This window comes from Drosophila busckii, chromosome 2L (assembly GCF_011750605.1).
Source record: "Drosophila busckii strain San Diego stock center, stock number 13000-0081.31 chromosome 2L, ASM1175060v1, whole genome shotgun sequence".
In the NCBI taxonomy this organism is placed as follows: domain Eukaryota; kingdom Metazoa; phylum Arthropoda; class Insecta; order Diptera; family Drosophilidae; genus Drosophila; species Drosophila busckii.
Window position 1 is genome coordinate 9,908,629 of NC_046604.1, and position 16,046 is coordinate 9,924,674.

Here is a 16,046-nt window from a genome sequence, read left to right on the forward strand (position 1 = left end):
GTTAATACAAAAAATACTAAATTACTGGCAGTCAATAATTGTTCTTAAAGTTATGTATTTATTTATTAAAGACTTTAATTATATATTTAAACAAGTCATATAAAATATATAATGTAATACAATGTACCCGCAATGACGCTGAAACAGAATCTAAGCATTCCGTTATCAAACAGTGGTGAAAATGTATTAAAAGCTTTCACTCAAATGTGCATAATGTTTGTTGAACACTTATTATTTAAATGCCGAGTGAACACTTGTTATTTAAACGCCGGCTGAAGCACACCGCATACTAGATAAATTTTACAAAATGACAAAGACTAGAGTGTACGTTATCGGAGTGGGCATGACCAAGGTACGCTACTGAAATATCGACCTTTGAGATCATTTTGATTGCTCATTGATACCTTTAGTTTGAGAAACCTGGTCGTCGCGCCGATGTTTGCTATCCAGACATGGCCAAGGAGGCCGTGACCAAGGCTCTGCAGGATGCTAGTATCAAATATGAGGAGGTGCAACAGGCTGTCGTCGGTTATGTCTACGGTGATTCCACTTGTGGACAGCGTGCGGTATATGAAGTTGGCATGACCGGCATTCCAGTTTACAATGTAAACAACAACTGCTCCACGGGCTCCAGTGCACTGTATCTTGGCAAACAGATCATTGAGTCTGGCAATGCGGACTGTGTTTTGGCTTTGGGCTTTGAGAAGATGGAGCGTGGCTCCTTGGCAGCAAAAGTAAGTCAAGTGGTAAAACGTTTATGCAATTAAAATTTATGCTCTTTATCTTAGTACTTTGATCGCGCTAATCCCATGGAGCGTCACATTACTGAAATGGGCGAGCTGACCGAGATTGGCGCTGGTCCAATGGCTGCTCAGATCTTTGGCAACGCAGGCAAGGAGCATATGGAGAAGTATGGCACCAAGCCAGAACATTTCGGCAAGATTGCCTGGAAGAATCACAAGCATTCAGTTAATAATCCGTAAGTTTAATGTAAAGTGATGAAAGTTCAATCGGCTACGCTTATCTTATCGCTTATCAGTGCACGGGCAATGGCAATATTAGCCATAGAATTTTTATCTTTAACTAAAGCTCTTTGTTTTTGCTTTTAGCTACTCGCAGTTCCGCGATGAGTATACGCTGGAGCAGATTATGAAGTCGCCGCAAGTGGTGGAGGGTGTGCTGACCAAGCTGCAATGTTGTCCCACCTCTGATGGCTCTGGAGCTGCCATTTTGGCCTCTGAGCAGTTTGTGCGTCGTCATGGTCTGGAGAAGCAGGCGGTGGAGATTGTGGGCATGGAAATGGCTAGCGATCCAGCTTCTACTTTTGCAGACAAAAGTCTCATGAAGATTGCCGGCACCGACATGACTCGTCTGGCTGCACAGAGACTGTTTGTTAAGAGCGGTTACAAGCCACAGGATGTGCAGGTGGTGGAGCTGCATGATTGCTTCTCTGCTAATGAGCTGGTGACCTATGAAGCATTGGGCCTCTGTGCTGAGGGCAAGGCTGGTGAATTTATTGATCGTGGCGATAATACTTATGGTGGCAAGTTTGTAATTAATCCCAGCGGTGGACTCATCTCCAAGGGACATCCTCTGGGCGCCACTGGCTTGGCTCAGTGCGCCGAGCTCTGCTGGCAGCTGCGTGGTCTGGCCGAGAAGCGTCAGGTGGACAATGTGAAGCTGGCGCTGCAGCATAATCTAGGCTTGGGTGGTGCTGTAGTGGTGGCGCTATATCGCTTGGGATTCCCAGGTGCGAACAAAGCTAAACTGTAAACATTTTGTTGATTATTTTGTAAATATATTTTTTCAATGCAAAAGATAATTAGTTGCGCTTGCTTTTTGGCTTAGACGCTGTCGCTTTGGGGGCGTGGCAGCGGCGCCAGAGCTTGGAGCTGATGAGCAGCAGTAACAGCAAGGCGCCAGTTATGGCCAGGTAGACATCCAGCGAATGGTAGATAATCCAGTTGAGTTTCACTGCGCAGGGCTGCAGCAAAGGTGCGCCCTTGGTGTCTGCCACATGTTGCACCCACCAGACACCGCTGTCCAGTGGCTGCTCCAAGCGCGCATTATAAGCTTGAGCAAGGCGTTGGGCATTGAGTTTGTATGAGGGATCCAAAGCCTGGCTAAGAGCAGCATAAACGGTTTGCTCGCTCAGCTGCTGGAACTCCAGCTTGACTGATGAGCCATGAGCCATCAACTGTGCTACATTGAGGAACTGATCGCCATAGATGGGCATGCCCACTATGGGCACACCACTTGCTACGGCCTCGGTTATGCCCATCAAGCCCCCATGTGTAAAAAACAAACGCACATTGGGATGAGCAAGTAAATCCCGTTGTGGCAGCCACTTCATCACATGCACATTGCTCGGACAATGCGGCAATGTATGCTCCTCCCACTTCAAAATGATTTGCTGCGGCAGACGCGACAGCGCCAACAATAAGCCATCCAGCTTGCGGCTAGACAACGAGCTGGCTCTCAGCTGTGAGCCCCAGCTGATGAGTATAACACCATGTGGCGCTTGGTCTAGTATTTGCTGCAGTTTGGCGCTCAGTGGCCTTGGCTGCTTCAGATGCAGTCCACCCACTTCGATGACATTGGGTGGCAGTGGCCTGGCGCCACTTAGCGCATAGTGCTGATTCACCAGCATTATGGATGTATTCCTCACCAGCTTTGCAGTGGAGGGCATGCCTGGGCCGAATCTTTGACGCAGCAAAAGCATCGGCAGAAGGCACACTAAACAAACTATACAACCAATTCAAGCTGTGTATAGTTAGCCAGTTGGTCAATCTGCCACCAAAGTCCATGGGCTGTTGCTTGGCCCAGAAATAAAGCAGATATATAGGAGGGAATCTGTGGCGCGCCCATGCGCTCGTAGTGCCAAGGGCATCAAGGCAGAGCTGCTCAAAGCCACCACTGGCGCCTTCAATTGATGTGCCACGCCCATCATGCAGTCCGTATTAAACTGTTCCAAGAGTATGACGTCATAGTGGCCAGCTGGTTGTTTCAGCAGCTGCTCCAGCGCTGAGCTTCGCAGCGTCGTATTGCAGGCTTGTTTGCCATACTTGTGCAGGATAAAGAACTCCTCGAAGGGCAACAGAAAAGGCAAACTACGTTGCTCGAACAACTGCGATTGGAAAATAGAAGATTTAAATAATAATTTGTTAAGCTTATAAAAATAAAATAGAACTAAATATACTAAATAACAGAAAATAAAATGTAAGATTTATTTACATAACAAATAATGTGTAATATTATTATGAAAGGGCTATTATTTTTGATCGGCTATTATTTATATATTATATTTTGGTATTTATGCGGGGATTTCTTTGAAGCCTTTAGGCTTGGAACTTTTTTTAGCCCCTAAAAGCATGTTACATTATTTAATGTGGATTTCACTTATGTGGAACATGTGGAATTTATACTTGTACTCACATCAAAGCTCATGGCATTGCTAAAACTTGCACTTGACAGCGCATAGTCCTTATATCCGGGCAGTGGATTCGCATCCTTAAAAGGACTCAGCACATCCACCTTGTGTCCCAGCTCAGCTAAACGCCGCATAATCGGTTGAAAAAACTGAAAGTGACTCACAGCAGGATGAGGAAATAAGCCCAAAACATTTAAGCCGCTCGTTTGAGCCAAATGTATTATCAGGCAATAAAGCAGCAACATTTTGCAACTAGCTGAGATAATATATATATATTGCAAATAAATGCGTATTAATGAAAATTATTTATGTACTTACAGCAAATTTGATAAAAATAGCTGTTGAACTAATTTTAGAATTTAAATACTATATAGCTAAGGGAACATGCAGCTCGAGCGAGTGCAGTTCAACAACTGACAGTAAGTTCAAAAATAATTTTAAAATCTTGGGAGCAAGTATATATACACGCCAATAAAAAAGGAACATATAGAATTTGCAACAAGTTGTCTAGACGAACCTTATGGTCTCTTTCATCAGACATATTTATATTATTTGTATACTATTTTTAAATATAAAAAATCTTTTTCCAATAACGTGGTTCTTTTCTATTGATTCACATAAATCGATATTTAAGTTTTTAAATATGCTTCACATAAATTCAATTTTTAATACAAAAGCTAAGCTTTATAATATATTTGTAGTAGAGTATTTTTTATATTATTATGTTTGTATAGGTTTTTCAATATTCTATTCGTGGCGAATACGAATCCAGCCATGCTTCAGTAAAAAGTGTAACCCACACAATTTCGTTTTTTATAAATAAAAATAGATATCATGTCTAAGATATGTAACGTCTACATGGCCAAATCGACTATATTTTATACTAATATATTACATTTTTAAATTAGCAATTATACATACATAAAATGTTTAAATTACTTCTGCTCGGACTTTGATTTGGATTTGTCACGGCAACTGTTCATCAAGGCCACCCAACTGGCTAAAGCAATGGCGAAGAAAAATCCCAATACCAAATAGGTGTCCAACGAGTAGTAAGCAAAGCGTGACATTTGGACAGAGCTAGGCTGCAGCAAAGGATCGCGACCGGAGTAGCCCACATGCTCCACCCACCAAAGAGCAGTTGCTATAATTTGCTTAGGTCTGTGGTTAAACGAGTGCGAGACTGTCTTGGCAGCTTCCACAATTCTAAAGGTTGAAAATTAATTAAAAATGTACCTAAAGTGTTGACAAGCTTACTTAAGCTCCATGGCGCGTTTGATGGCACGCATCACTGTAATCTCGCTTATATCCTCGTAGTTTAGCTGCACGGCCATGCCGCGTTGCACCAAGGCGGCGGCATTAAGGAACTGATCGCCATAAAGGGGCGTGGCCACCACTGGCACGCCACAATAAACCGCCTCCGAGCTGCCCATGAGCCCGCCATGCGTCATAAAGATCTTCACATTGGGATGACAGAGCAGATCTCGCTGTGGCAGCCATGGCATGAGATGCATATTCGCTGGTTTATTGTTCAGCGTATCATTCTCCCATTTCCATATGACCTGTTGCTTGAGGCGACTCACGGCGCGTACAATGCCCTCGCGCTTGGCATAGGACAGCGTATGGGCGCGCACCATGGAGCCCCAGCTGATCAGTATAACGCCATCGGAGGCATTGTCCAGCAGTCGCTGCAGTTCGGCACTCAAAGGCTTCGCCTGCTGTATATGCAGTCCACCCAGTTCTATCACATTGGGTGGCAGTGGCTTGGGTCCACTTAGTGAGTAGTGCTGGTTCACAAAGAACAGCGAAATGTTCTTGGCCATTTCTCCCACCGAGGGCAGGTCGTGACCAAACTTATATTGCACCAAAGCATCTGCAGCGGGTATGGAAATCCAACTAAAAATTAAAAAATAAGTTTTTAAATTTATAAAGTCTTAAGATAATTCTTCTTGAACTAGCATAGTAATATGCAAATAAACTATTTGAGCTTTATTTTTAACTTACTTTGGAAAATATTTAAAATTTATTTCTTGACTCACTTGTACATCCAATTGATGGTGTGATAGGTAAACCAATTGAACACCCGTTTGCCCAAGTGCATGTCCTGTGAGTAACCCAAGAAAGATGTGGGCATATGCGAAGGAATCATTGGAGCGCCCATTCGCTCATAGTGCCAAAGGCATCAAGGCACAGCTGCTGACGGCTATGACTGGCACTTTCAATTGGTATGCCACTCCCAGCATGCAATCCGTATTGAAGAGTTCCATGATGATGACGTCATAGTAGCCGGCTGGTTTCCTTAGGATCGTTTGCAGCGCTGGCGAGCGTAGAGTGGCGTTGCAAGCTTCCTTGCCCCACTCGTTGAGCACAAAGAACTCAGAGTAGTGCTGAAAGAAGGGACGCTTCTCAAAGATCTAAAAGTAATAATTGTAATTAAAATAGTTAAGCATTGTTGAGCGCATAATTAACCCAACATAGTTACCCAAACTACTTAGCAAGACAACTAAGACGAAGTACAAGAGAGAAGGTTGCATTCGGGGAATTCTGCAGACAAACACATTACACAAAAACAATAAATTAGAACATTAAGTGATACGCTAGCTTACCGCTAAGTCCACACTGTTGGTCAGATGATTTAACCCTGTTAGCGGTAAATCCTTGTAGCGTATTGGAGGATTTTTATTGGGAAAATGACTGAGTACATTGACTTCATGGCCGGCTTCTGCCAGTGCCTGCATTAGCGGCTCATAGAAGTGAAAATGGCTGATGCCAGGATGTGGAAACAGTCCTAGCACCTTCAACGAGTGAGTGGCATTAACTTGGCTATGAGAACATAAAGCTAGCAACAGCACTGACAGCCAGCAATGTAGTCCACGCATATTGATAATGTACCTGTAAGATAAATAAAATTACAAAAAAAAAAGAAACACTTGTTGCACTTTGGTTACACAAATATTATATAAATTGAAAGCACTGCAAATGCAAAACACACCACTCACACCCACATACACACATAAACAGCGGACGCGTCCACACTCGTTTTTCGCTGTACGTCAGCACGACGGCGGCCGCTGCGGTCGGCAGGACGTTTTGTAGGCGCGTCAGCACGTGCACCTCGCTGTCTATACATTTAAAATTGAAATGTCAATAATTCCTAAGTTTTTTATCCGATCGTTCTGAAACTTGCAACAATCGGTCGAAACATGACTAGGCATTTTGTGATTTATTTCGATTTTTAAAGATTTTTTTACTGGCTTAATATATAGTTTTTTCGATTTGCGGGGAGGGGGATGGAAGATAAAAAAAAATAAAATAAAAGCGTAGTGTCCTGGTATAGGAGCACCTACATACCAAATTTGTTGCTCTAGCTCTTATAGTTGCTGAGGAACAAGTCACTCATACGACGGACGGACGGAACGGACAGGCTGCGTCGACAGCGACGTTCGTATGGCGACTCGACTCAGCTCGTCGAGCTGATCAAGAATATATATACTTTATAAGGTCTGGCCACGCCTCCTTCTCCCTTTTACATACATTTGCACAACTTCATAATACCTTTTCCATTTTTTACAAAAATGTCAAAGTGTATAAAAAGAAATATTAGATCTTTGGTTACACAAATATTATATAAATTGAAAGCACTGCAAATGCAAAACAAATTGCAACTAATATTGCTTTGCCGAATGCTAATTATAGTTGTGCAACTTTAATAAGCTTGTTAAAGCGCTAACAAAAGCTCAGTTAAATTTTAGTTAAATAATATTTTTAAATAGGCAAAGGGCGCAGCGTACACAACTTACATGCTCAACAGTCAAAGAACGAGTGCTAGTTGCATTGGAAAGAGAATTCAATAGGCAGCATTGCTTTTGCTTACACTCACACACACAAGCATAGAAGGTTGGCAGCGAGTGAGCAACGCGCATATTGAGGATCTGTTTCGCTCACGCTTATGCTCTTATTCTCGCTCTCAGGTGACGACCGCAACGTTGCTTGCGCTCTTTTATGTAAGAGCGCAATGCATGCATATAAATAATATATATGTATGTATATGTATGTATATCTTTATCAAATATAACAAAATAATAAATACAAATTCCATATAAATTTGTGTAAAAAAAAATTAAATTGGGTAAACACATTTTTTATACAAAAGGTGCTTATCTTTGTGAATTGAGTTCTGCTGAAGTTCGCTGCACTTACACTCTTACATTTTTTTTCTCCCGTTGCGTTACACTCTTCATCAATAACCGGTTGTAGTTTGAGAGCAAAAAGAAAACAAAAAAAAAACAAGCACCGGCAATTTTCTGTCTACTTGTGCGTGTAGAATTGACAAAACGTAAGTTTTCTTATCAGATCTGTTTACATGTCAGCAGTTATTGCTATGATTAAAGACATACAGGCATTAGTGTAACTACTATAATTTATAGCAAGGTCATTGTTTATTAGGTATACATGAAGTATGATAACAGTTGATGGGTATGAAAGTCAAGTCTACAAAATATCACAATTACATAAAATAATTTAATCTGTCTTAGCCTTTTGTTTTGCAAAAAAGCAGCGCTGAATTAGCGTTGCCCAACTGGCTATAACAATGGTTAGTATGGCACCCACTATCAAGTAGCAGTCCAGTGAGTGATACACAAAGGGCGACATATGCACAGCGCTGGGTTGGAGCAAAGTATCGCCGCCCGAATGCGCCACATGCTCCACCCACCAAATGGCAGTTTGCAGCACAGGTCTGGGTCGATGCTTAAAGGAGCGGCTAACAGTTTTGGCTGCCTCGGCATATCTAAGGAAGAGCACAGCTATAAGTAATTGATTTATTAGACTATTCGATTAGACGCACTTGGGATCCAGCGCTTTCTTCAGAGCACGCAGCACATTGTTCTCGCCAATGTCTTCATAGTCCAGCTGCACGCCCATGCCGCGTTGCACCAAAGCGGCGGCATTAAGGAACTGATCACCATACATGGGCGTCGTGACCACCGGCACGCCACAATAAGCCGCCTCCGAGCTGCCCATGAGTCCAGCATGTGTCATAAACACTTTGAGATTAGGATGACAGAGTATATCGCGTTGTGGCAGCCACTTCATAATATGCATGTTAGCTGGCTTCGCATCCAGCGTTTCATTCTCCCATTTCCATATGACCTGCTGCTTGAGGCGACCCACAGCACGCAGGATGCCATCACGCTTGGCGGGCGTTAGTGAATCAGCGCGTATCATGGAGCCCCAGCTGATGAGTATGACGCCATGCTCGGCGCTGTCCATGATGCGCAGCAGCTCTGAGCTCAAAGGCTTTGCCTGCTGTATATGCAGTCCGCCCAGCTCGATGACATTCGGTGGCAGCGGCTTGGGTCCACTAAGCGAGTAGTGCTGGTTCACAAAGAAGACAGACGTATTCCTGGCCAGCTTGCCCACCGAGGGCATATCGCGTCCAAACTTATACTGCACCAAAGCATCAGCAGCGGGCACAGAGATTAATCTACAAGAATTTACTTAGCTTGCTGCTTCAGCTTGCATTTTATTTGGACTCACTTGTACATCCAGTTGAGCGTATGATGCGTAAACCAATTGAACAGTCGCTGCCCAAAGTTCATGTCCTGTGACAAGCCCAGAAACAAAGTGGGCATATGTGAGGTGATAACTGGAGCGCCCATTCGCTCATAGTGCCAAGGCATCAAAGCACAACTGCTCAAGGCTATGACTGGGGCTCTCAAGTGATGTGCCACGCCCATCAGGCAGTCCGTATTGAACTGTTCCAATATAATGACATCAAAGTAGCCAGGCTTCTTCTTTAGGACGCTGTTCAGTGCCTCGGAGCGCAGTGTGGCATTGCAGGCGGCTATGCCCCACTCATTGAGCAGAAAGAATTCAAAGTAATGTTTGAATATGGAACGTTGTTCAAAAAACTGCAATGTAAAAGTTTATTAAATGTAAATTAGACACTGAGAAAGGTCAACGTTAATAAATTGTGTAATGACCTACAGCAACATTAATAAATATTCTCAGAATTTTTTCACCTATCAAATCGATTCAATTAACCTATTTTATATACATTTTGGCATACATAACGCTTGGAACTTTTATAAAAATAGTCTATTGTTACTTTATTTTATAGCCTAAGCTTGCTTACCTTCAAATCCACACTGTTTGTCAGATGATCCATGCCCGTTAGCGGAAAATCCTTGTAGCGCATGGGCGGCTTTTTGTTGGGAAAATGACTCACAACACTAACCTCGTGGCCGGCCTCAGCCAGAGCCTGCATTATGGGCTGAAAAAAGTGAAAGTGACTGACGCCAGGATGTGGAAACAGTCCCAGCACTCTTAGTGGACGACCGGCATTAACTTGGCGCTGATGAGAGCAGAACGCCAACAACAACAATATTAATGTCAACGAACACATGTTCATTTTGGCTGTAAAGCAGAAAATTAGTTTAAATTGAGTAACAAGAAAATATGCAAAGAGCACTTGTTGCATTTTAAATGCTTTGACCTTGGTTGCATTTCGTTGTGCGCATGACAAGAATATTATGTAAAATGCACTAAAAGAAAGTGCAACACAAATTTAGCATTGTCTAAGGTTAAATACAGTTCACTGTTCAATGTAGTTGAGTTGTTTTATTATTTATGGCACTCAACTTAAGCCAAGTTAGGCAACTGCAGTAAACACAGACACTTACAAATTATTTCAATGCGTTTACGCCTCTCCCACAACCGACTTGTTTGACAATCAATAAGCAACTGACTTGATAAATTACAAAGCACTTGGCGCTCGCCTTGCAAAAGAGCATCCCAGGTTGGGAGCAATGCACGCTCTCACACTCACAAGCACACGCACACGCACATGCCTATACGCATTGACTGCCGCCGAAAATTGAGCGACTAATTGCGAGAGCAACTCTTTTGCTTGCAATTTGTTCGCTGTCGCTCTTTGTTGATCACCGGCCTGCTAACGTTAATGAGAGTGCAAGCAAGCGCGGTCACCGAAAATTTTACACGTGTGTGCTTTGCACACTTATCAATGTAAATCTTAGGGCTGCCGAATATTTCTAAAATATCGCATCGATGATATTTTTGATATTGAAAAAATATCAAAATGATATTTAATATAGCGTTTTAAAATATTAATATATTAATATTTATATTTTTTTTAATTGCCACAAAAAGAGCCCCAGAATTAGAAAATACAAAAAAATATTTTATTAAACATAATAAGCAATTCATTTCACGTTTATTATTATTATATATATTATTATATATTTATATTATTGTATATTTATATTATTATATATCAATTCCAATATTTTGTGTTAAGAGATTCTAGAAATACGCGTTGCGTTATGTGTAAGTCGGTCATACGGCTACGGGAGTCACAGATGACACACTTTATAGCCGCTCCGAAGGCAGAGCTACCCGGGATAATAAGGTATCTTAAGGCGAGTCCCGTCATCGCCACCTTATTCGAGGTCCACAACATTATGACTAGGGATGTCGGAAATATATCAAAATATCGATATATCGATATTTTTTAAATGATATTTCTTAATATCATCGGATGATATTTTTTTAACAGCAAATATCATCAATACGATATTTTTTCAAGTTCCAACAACCCTAATTATGACTAAGTTTATCTTTATGATCTTTGAACTTGGCTGCAGCTGTGTAAGAAGAATTATGTAGGTAACTGTTCAAATAAAAATAGAACACAAAGGGATAAACAAGCCTTTTCAATTTTTAAACACGTTGTTCTACTTTAAACGCTCATTAGGCAATATGCTATTTGTTAAGCTTGAACTAGTGATATTTAGTAATAGCTAAGTTCAAAATATATTATTTATTTAAGCTTTGGCATGACAAACAAAATTCAATAGCCCTTTGAATGAAAAACAAACAATTATTGTCAACTCATCATGTTTTATTGTTGTTTTGCTTTGTTTTTGTGTTGCTTCCAGTTGCACTTTATATATTTAATAATCTTCCAGACACTCAGCAGCGATAGAAATACAAATCCCAGACAGCATACATATACATCGATCGAGTTATAGACAAACCAATTGATATGTCGAGCCACACTTTGCGATAAGACTGCGCCTCGCGTGGCAATCACATGCTCAATCCACCAAACAGCCAAATCCAGCGGGGGCTGGGGGCGTGAACGAAATGCAATTGTCGATTGTTTCATTGCAGCAGCAAAGCTGTAAATTAAAGATTAGATTAGCATATAGATTAACGAAGCTTAGAAGCGCACCTTGGTTGCAGTATAGCAGTCAAAGCTTCAGTAAGCTGCGGCTCATTGAAGTTCTTAAAGCCAACAATGAGGCCAAAGCGACGCTGCACAATGGCAGCCGCATTGAGAAACTGATCGCCGTAGAAGGGCGTCACTAGCATGGGCACTGCGCAGTGCACAGCTTCGGTGCTGCCCAGCAGACCGCCATGTGTAATGAAGGCCTTGACGCGTGGATGGCACAAGAGATCGCGTTGGGGTAGCCACTCGTAGGTGTAAAGATTTTTGGGTTTATTTTGCAGAGCAGCGGGCTTATTCCAACGCAGCACAAAGGTATAGTCGGGAAATTGGGCGATGGTGGCGTAGAGTGCTTGTAGCTGGGGCTGGGGTAAACTGCTCGGATTGACCATGGATCCCCAGCTAATGTAAATGACGCCCAATGTGGCAGCTTCAAAGAGACGAGCGAGGTGCTAAAACGGCAGTAAGTTATGATCATTAAAAAAGCTTATAACTTTTCATATTAAATCTAATGAAATGCAAGTAACATAACTTAACATTATTAAGTAAGCATTCAAGTTACATTAATCTGCAATAAATTGTTAAGCAATAATAAATAGTGAACGGGCGGATTCAATGAGCTGCTGGAGATAGAAAAATTGATTTGAAGCAAATGGTGCTTTTATTTTTATAAATTTATATTTTTCAAGTTTTGCAATATTTTTAGTATTTTATTAATACGCGCTTTTCGTATGAAGAAAGTTCAGATCATTTATAACTCAACTTATCTAAAACTATTAACTTACCTCTGGCAACGGTTGACTAGCCCCCACTTGTAGTCCGCCTACCTCAACGACATTGCTAGTGTAAGGTCTGGGTCCCGTTAGTGCATAATACTGATTGATAAGCATTAAACTTGTATTCTTAACAATCTCATTAATAGGCGGCAGGCCCGAGCCAAAGCGTTGACTTATCAAAGCGTCTGTAGCCGGTTGTGTAATAAAACTGAAACGACCAATTAAACAATAGCTATAGCTATTGAACAATAATAGTACTCACTTGTAAAGCGCATTGATGACATGAAAATGCAAAAAGTTGTTCAAGCGCGCTGCAAAGTGCATCTCATCGTTGTAGGGCAGAAAATTCATCGGCATTATGGTGTTAATAAAGGGTGTGCCCATGCGTTTATAGTGCCAAGGCATAATGGCGCAGCTGCTCAAAGCAATCATCGGAGCTTGGAGTAGATGCGCCACAGCTGCCATGCAATCGTTGCTAAAATGCTCCAAGAGTATGACATCAAAACGTTGAGCGGAGCTTAGAAGTTGGGATATGAGTGGCGAGTTCAATGCCACTTGACAGGAGCGCAGTCCCCAATCGTGCAGCATAAAGAATGTGGGCACTTTATAGGCTTGCCCCAGCAGCTCAGCATCAGTTTCGATGGCCTGTTAAAAATAGAAGATATGAAAGATACAAGTAACTAATACAGCGAAAAAAATAATTGCAAACTATCTTAAACAACAAATTTTCCAAACAAAACTGTCATTTATTTACAGTTTTAAAATTTGAGAAATATTAGAAAATATTCTTTTAATTATTATAAGATAAATTGTAATTAATATGAGCACTTGATATGAGAACTATACAGCGAAAAAATAACTTATAAATAAAAATGCACATAAAAAATTAGATATGATACCTTTTAAATTATTATTTAAATTTTTAATTTTTAAATTATTATTCTATTATACATATGGTTTTAGATATATTTAAATTGATATAAAGATATAAAAGAATTTAAACACAAAGAGATTACAAATCTTGCTAACAAATCAAAAATTTCATTTGAAAATTATTACTGATATAAATTTTTAATAAAAAAATGAATTCAATCTTAGATAATTTGTATTTTTAATCAAATCTTTCTTGAAAATAAATTTTTAAATTTTAATATAGGCTCAGATATCGTTTTTATATTATTTATTATTCTCTGTGTACGCACCTGTAGATCCACAAAATCAGTTAACAGCGGCATTCCCTCCAGCACATAGTCCGTGTAATTCTCCACGGGATGCTTGAGCGGAAAGTAGCTGTAGACACTGACATTATGACCCCGCCCCGCCAGCTCCAGCAGCATGGGTCGAAAGAAGTCGAAATGCGATTTACCGGGATGCGCAAAGAGGCCAAGTATTTGAGCGGCATTCGTTAACTGGGCCAACAAAGCGCTGCTTAGCAGCAGTTGCAGATAACGCCCGCACATAGCGAAGAGTTCAGTGTGGCACAAAGTGAAACTGAAACGTTGTGGCACGCTTGAGTGCCACATGCAAAATGCTAAAGTTGCAACGAACCACTTTAACTTCGAGCTGCTGCACTTGATAAACTTTATGTCAAGATCGTGACCGGCATTTACGAAAAACGTTTAAGCTATTGTTATTTTTAAATTTTTGCGCTCGTTAGTTTATAAATTTTTTATTCTTTTGTAGTTAGAACGCGTTTCAAGTGTCGACTGGCCGCGCTTAATTACAGCTTGCAATATATTTGTTAGTTATATGCAAAGAGCTGGCCACAGTGGCTGCAAACACAACTCGTCTAAGCCAGGCTTCTGGGCCAACTGCAACAAGCCTTCGTTGCCAATCGACTGTGCAAAACCCGTCTCAATGCCAACTCAAGCTGACAAAACTCAAAACTCAAGTTTGATAGCCCTGCGGCTTCGGCTCTAGCGTATCCCATGTCTCACAGCTCATTTGGCTTCCCTCCCCAGTCTCCCTCCCTCTTAACCGAAACTAAACAGTTGGCAATTTGCTCAGTCAACTGTTATGTGCCACGTGAGGCTGCATGTGATGCATGTGCATTTGTAATAAGTCGAATTGCAACAGCAGCAGCAGCAGCAACAACAACAAGTAAATGCAATTGTTTATTAAATTAACCTTTGCTAATATTTGCTGGCTCACAGCAAATAATAATTGCATTAATTTGTTAATAGCTAATTTACTATATATACAATATGTAAATATTAATTTCAGCTTTGTTAATTTGGTACAGTAAACACTAGAAAATTGGCGCTGATTGTTTCAGTCTAAATTTTAATTTCTGTATTACTACTGAATGTAATTTGATTGAAGTTTGTTGCTAAAGTAATACAAAGATAAATTTATTAAATTTATTTATGTAATGTTGATTATAGACAGTCGACAGTTAAAGATAATTACGAAAAAGCAGCTTACATTAATTAAGGTAAATATTTAAAATTAAATCTACCTTTTTAAAAAAAGTAAGCGAACACAAAAACAAAAGTGTATACTACATATAATGGCAATATTAAACAAACAAAGCCCTATTCGAATCTGGACTTATATTAGTTATTATTAGTTAAATGAAGTTACAAAAACAATACAATAAATAAACATAAAACATACAATATTTAGTAATACCTAAAATATGTAGAACTAATGAATACAAAGCGAGTGTCTACTGTTGTCTATTTTATTTATATTAAGTAATTATTACTTGATAAATATATTTAGGACTGTCTTTCATATTCATATGAAAATTTGAAGCCACAATAAATTGTGGGCTATAAGTAAACTATAGCTTAATGTTCTTTTATATTTATTTATGATAAGTTTGCATGCTTTATGTTGTAATCTAATTTCTAAGTAGCTATTATCAATTTTGTTCTCATACGCTTCAGCCTAATAGCGCGCTACACTTTGCGCCAAAAACTTTTTTGAAATTCCCTTGAAATTTTCATAGCCTCCGAAAAGTATCATAAATAAATTTTTTAATTTGTTGCGCTGTCAAACGCACCTTTTTAGTCCGTAGCATACTGTCAGTGGAAAAGTTTGGGAAATCACGTTAAAGTCTATGCTAAAAGTATATGGCTGACAATGTGTCGAATAATAATAAGGCTAATATTCAAGATACTAATTTCAAAATGTTGCACATACATAAAATAGCATACTAAATGCTTTGACGGCAGAAAGAGTCGTTAAAATTAAGAGAATCACGTAATTAGGAAAAATTTTCACGTTCCGCTCAATTAGAGCAGCAATCAGAGCTCAGAGCTCGGAGCTCTCGGAGCTCTCGGTCTTGACTTGTGAGATGTTTTTCGAACTTTTGACTGCCGCCACTGGACGCTGTCAACAGCTGTGGAGCTGGATGCGGCACCCTGCAGTGGGGGTGGATGTTTGCTGTGTGGATGGGTGTGGCTGTTGTGTTAGTATTGGCGACACGTTATTAAATGCGACTTAATTGTGAAAATTTCATAAGCGTGCAAACTGTGGAAAAGTGAAAATGCCAAGCGCAGCTAAATTTACGACAGATTATCAAATCAAGTGTGGATAAAGTTTGTTCGCAGAGTTTGAGGGCGACCCAGTTGCTATTTGGGCTGAA

General features: G+C 40.4%; 4 protein-coding genes across 4 annotated transcripts; 1 reads left to right on the forward strand and 3 right to left on the reverse strand.

Moving 5' to 3' along the window:
* Positions 1–169: 169 nt before the first annotated feature.
* LOC108594299 (non-specific lipid-transfer protein) lies at positions 170–1,822 on the forward strand. The gene is made up of 4 exons (XM_017979538.2): positions 170–352; positions 411–734; positions 789–979; positions 1,110–1,822. The coding sequence occupies exons 1-4, from the start codon at positions 308–310 to the stop codon at positions 1,771–1,773; spliced, it is 1,224 nt and encodes a 407-aa protein (XP_017835027.2). The 5' UTR covers positions 170–307; the 3' UTR covers positions 1,774–1,822.
* LOC108595549 lies at positions 1,804–10,306 on the reverse strand. The gene is given in 16 exon segments (XM_033294249.1): positions 1,804–2,716; positions 2,718–2,813; positions 2,815–2,886; positions 2,888–3,127; positions 3,436–3,682; positions 4,370–4,636; positions 4,688–5,326; positions 5,470–5,534; positions 5,632–5,844; positions 6,037–6,322; positions 6,444–6,552; positions 7,957–8,219; positions 8,277–8,915; positions 8,969–9,342; positions 9,567–9,847; positions 10,114–10,306. Coding segments are annotated over 15 exon segments (4,680 nt in total). The 5' UTR covers positions 9,843–9,847; positions 10,114–10,306; the 3' UTR covers positions 1,804–1,822.
* LOC108599890 (UDP-glucuronosyltransferase 2B19-like) lies at positions 4,282–7,238 on the reverse strand. The gene is given in 6 exon segments (XM_017987091.2): positions 4,282–4,636; positions 4,688–5,326; positions 5,470–5,606; positions 5,608–5,844; positions 6,037–6,322; positions 7,222–7,238. Coding segments are annotated over 5 exon segments (1,557 nt in total). The 5' UTR covers positions 6,310–6,322; positions 7,222–7,238; the 3' UTR covers positions 4,282–4,365.
* A 1,038-nt stretch (positions 10,307–11,344) lies between the features above and the next one.
* Positions 11,345–14,249, reverse strand: LOC108603093 (UDP-glucuronosyltransferase 1-3). The gene is made up of 5 exons (XM_017991593.2): positions 13,657–14,249; positions 12,717–13,099; positions 12,464–12,662; positions 11,685–12,130; positions 11,345–11,631 (listed from the first exon to the last, which is right to left on the reverse strand). The coding sequence occupies exons 1-5, from the start codon at positions 13,975–13,977 to the stop codon at positions 11,352–11,354; spliced, it is 1,629 nt and encodes a 542-aa protein (XP_017847082.2). The 5' UTR covers positions 13,978–14,249; the 3' UTR covers positions 11,345–11,351.
* Between the last annotated feature and the right edge of the window lie 1,797 nt (positions 14,250–16,046).

What these genes read in the sequence shown, in the direction of transcription:
- LOC108594299 (XM_017979538.2), top strand. Translation starts at nt 308, where the DNA reads ATGACAAAGACTAGAGTGTACGTTATCGGAGTGGGCATGACCAAG. An exon ending in TCGGAGTGGGCATGACCAAG is followed by an intron (nt 353 to 410) that starts GTACGCTACTGA and finishes TGATACCTTTAG; the next exon opens with TTTGAGAAACCTGGTCGTCG. An exon ending in AAGCATTCAGTTAATAATCC is followed by an intron (nt 980 to 1,109) that starts GTAAGTTTAATG and finishes TTTTGCTTTTAG; the next exon opens with CTACTCGCAGTTCCGCGATG.
- LOC108603093 (XM_017991593.2), bottom strand. Translation starts at nt 13,977, where the DNA reads ATGTGGCACTCAAGCGTGCCACAACGTTTCAGTTTCACTTTGTGCCAC. An exon ending in GTCATCAATGCGCTTTACAA is followed by an intron (nt 12,663 to 12,716) that starts GTGAGTACTATT and finishes TGGTCGTTTCAG; the next exon opens with TTTTATTACACAACCGGCTA. An exon ending in ACTGCTATACTGCAACCAAG is followed by an intron (nt 11,632 to 11,684) that starts GTGCGCTTCTAA and finishes TTTAATTTACAG; the next exon opens with CTTTGCTGCTGCAATGAAAC.